General features: G+C 32.9%; 1 protein-coding gene across 1 annotated transcript; it reads left to right on the forward strand.

The window, feature by feature from the left end:
- LOC105162619 (thiosulfate sulfurtransferase 16, chloroplastic) lies at positions 652–2,375 on the forward strand (the record flags this gene model as incomplete). Its single annotated transcript, XM_011080696.2, is given in 6 exon segments — positions 652–666; positions 732–842; positions 943–1,016; positions 1,125–1,195; positions 1,265–1,318; positions 2,044–2,375. Coding segments are annotated over 6 exon segments (400 nt in total), but the record flags the coding sequence as incomplete, so codon positions are not given.

Raw genomic sequence — 2,641 nt, forward strand, 5'->3', positions numbered from 1 at the left:
GACCACGAATTTATAGTTACAGGATAGAAAATAAGATCCATAACAATGTAAAGAGGATCATAACTAAATTTGTCTTAAAAGTGCCAAATATAAGACGTGCAGAACTAACTTCAAAAAAAATTTAAAATGTGTAATTAAATATAATAAATTAAAAAATTTAAAAATATAATTTTACCTAAATAAATAAAGATATATGGTGAGGGTGAGAGTAATGTCAGCATCAGGTTGCAGGGAGATGGGGAGCGATGGAAGAAATGGATGGATAAAACTAAATACATGTGAATTAGGTGTGAAGTCTATCCACCCACACGACCCATAACTCATCCATATGCCCATACGCCACCTCTCTTTCTTCATCATCTAACAATATATACAAATAAAAATATCTCCACTACTTCCTTCCCCTCCACACCAAATTTAATTCCCTTAGAATTTCATCCTCAAAACACTGCTCTTCACAACGCCTATCTACTACCTTAATTAATTAGTAGAAAACAAGAAACTTCAACATAATCTTGATTGAGTACTAGGTAGGTGTAGTAGGATGAGGGTCATCTCTCTTTCCTCTTCTCCATCTGTGATCAAGTCTCAGCTTTGGCCCAGCAAACCACGTCCCACCACCTTTACCACTACCACTACCACTACCACCAGAATTCCCAATTTCAGGTAACTTTCAATTCCAATCTGGAATGTGGTTTTAGATGAATAATTAAACTGAGAGTTGTGTGCAGGGGGATGTCGATTGAGAGTGGGAATGTGCACCCTACTGCTGTTCCTAATTCAGTTCCTGTTCGCGTCGCTTACGAGCTTCTTCAAGCTGGCCACCGTTATCTGGATGTTAGGTCATACTCGTAACCCGCGGACTACCTACTCTATATTATAATTATACACCACATCCACCGCCACCGGATTTATGAATTCTGCTTCCCAAATTTGTTGCAGGACAACTGAGGAATTTAGCGACGGACATGTCGTCGGCGCCGTCAATGTCCCGTTCATGTTAAGAGTTGGCCCAGGTTGCATATGAATTCTTAGATGTTGGTTTGTAGTGTAGTACCAATAAGTATAGGAAGACAGTTTCTAGGTTGTTTAGTTATGTAATTTTAGAGATTGTGGTGAGGCAGGTATGACCACCAATCCCAAATTTTTGGAGCAAACGCTGAGTCATTTTGGCAAAGATGATGAGATTATCGTGGTAAGCTTCCATACCTAATCTCTGTTTATCACATTTAGTTTTTCATACTTAATATTTTGGGAATTGCAGGGGTGCCAAGTTGGAAAAAGGTCCTTCATGGCTGCGTCTCAGCTCGTCTCTGCTGTAAGCCTTCTAATTAAGTTTTATTGCAATTTTGATCCCATAATTATATGTTTTGATTCTTTAAGAAATACATCTTACAATCTGATTTATTATTTTTGTCCATTTATTTTATCATAATAATGAATTTTATGATTTTAATAGTGATTATTATGTAAAAGTCTTTATTAAAAAGAATCAACGATAAAAAGATTATACATAAAATTTTCACTAAAAACAATTAGTGACACTTTGTCACAGCCCGGTGATAGTAAATAATTGTTGTTACTGTAAATCTTTCATTAATTATTTATAATGGTAATTATTTTTTCATAATTTTTGTCACTAATATATATTGACAAAATAAATTTTAATATATATTTTAGACGATAATTTTAAAATGATCTCTTCGTATTTTGTCACTAATATTATATTTTATTATAGAATATTTATTGTCCAAAATATTTTGTGACAATATTGTCCAAAAAAGTGCACAATATTTTGGAAAAAAATACAAGCAACTTTATGTGATATGTAGTACGTTCAAAAATCCTTATATGTAAAAAAAAAAAATTATTATTCAGTATCTTTTAAAATAAAGTAATTTAATTACTATTTTTTTTATAGGGGTAATTTGCTCACCTCCAATATGACAGTGTTTAAATTGTATTATACTCCAATATTTTAAGGATTGAAATTTGGGTTTTTTTGACAATAGCATAATGAACCAAGTTGAAATGATTTTGTAGGGCTTTACTGGAATTACAGACATGGCTGGAGGATATGCTGCCTGGGTGCAAAATGGGCTTCCCACCACCAAGTGATGACATGCATAATAATTATTACAAGAAAAACGTCAAAAATAGAATAAAACAAAGAAACGTGAAATTATAATATATGTCCAGACTTTTAATTGAAGAAGTTTGCCTTATTTCTTTTATCCATAAAAGGGCAAAAATTGGTCGGTTTCTGTAGGAATTTTCCTACTAATAAATATATGATGCATATTATTATGTTAAAAGACAAATGGAGATGTTTCGAATTATTTTGTAGATAATGCAAAATGCAGTATGATGGAATTCGATGTTTGGTTTTGTGATGGAATTATTTTGTAGATAATGCCAACCTTTAATTAATTGTGCTTAATTGCATACCAATCACATAATAAGTGTATTGCGCTTGTTATATAATTAATTCAGATTCGGTCCAACCCAATCCAGATTAGAATTTTCATATACATTGAGTTGAAATAACGGCCTCAGTTTAACTCCTCTAACCACTCAACTGCCACATCACTAACCAATTAACAACCTTTCAGTGGGATGTAATGCACGTAATTGGTAGGGG

Source organism: Sesamum indicum, linkage group LG1 (genome assembly GCF_000512975.1).
Source record: "Sesamum indicum cultivar Zhongzhi No. 13 linkage group LG1, S_indicum_v1.0, whole genome shotgun sequence".
NCBI lineage: Eukaryota > Viridiplantae > Streptophyta > Magnoliopsida > Lamiales > Pedaliaceae > Sesamum > Sesamum indicum.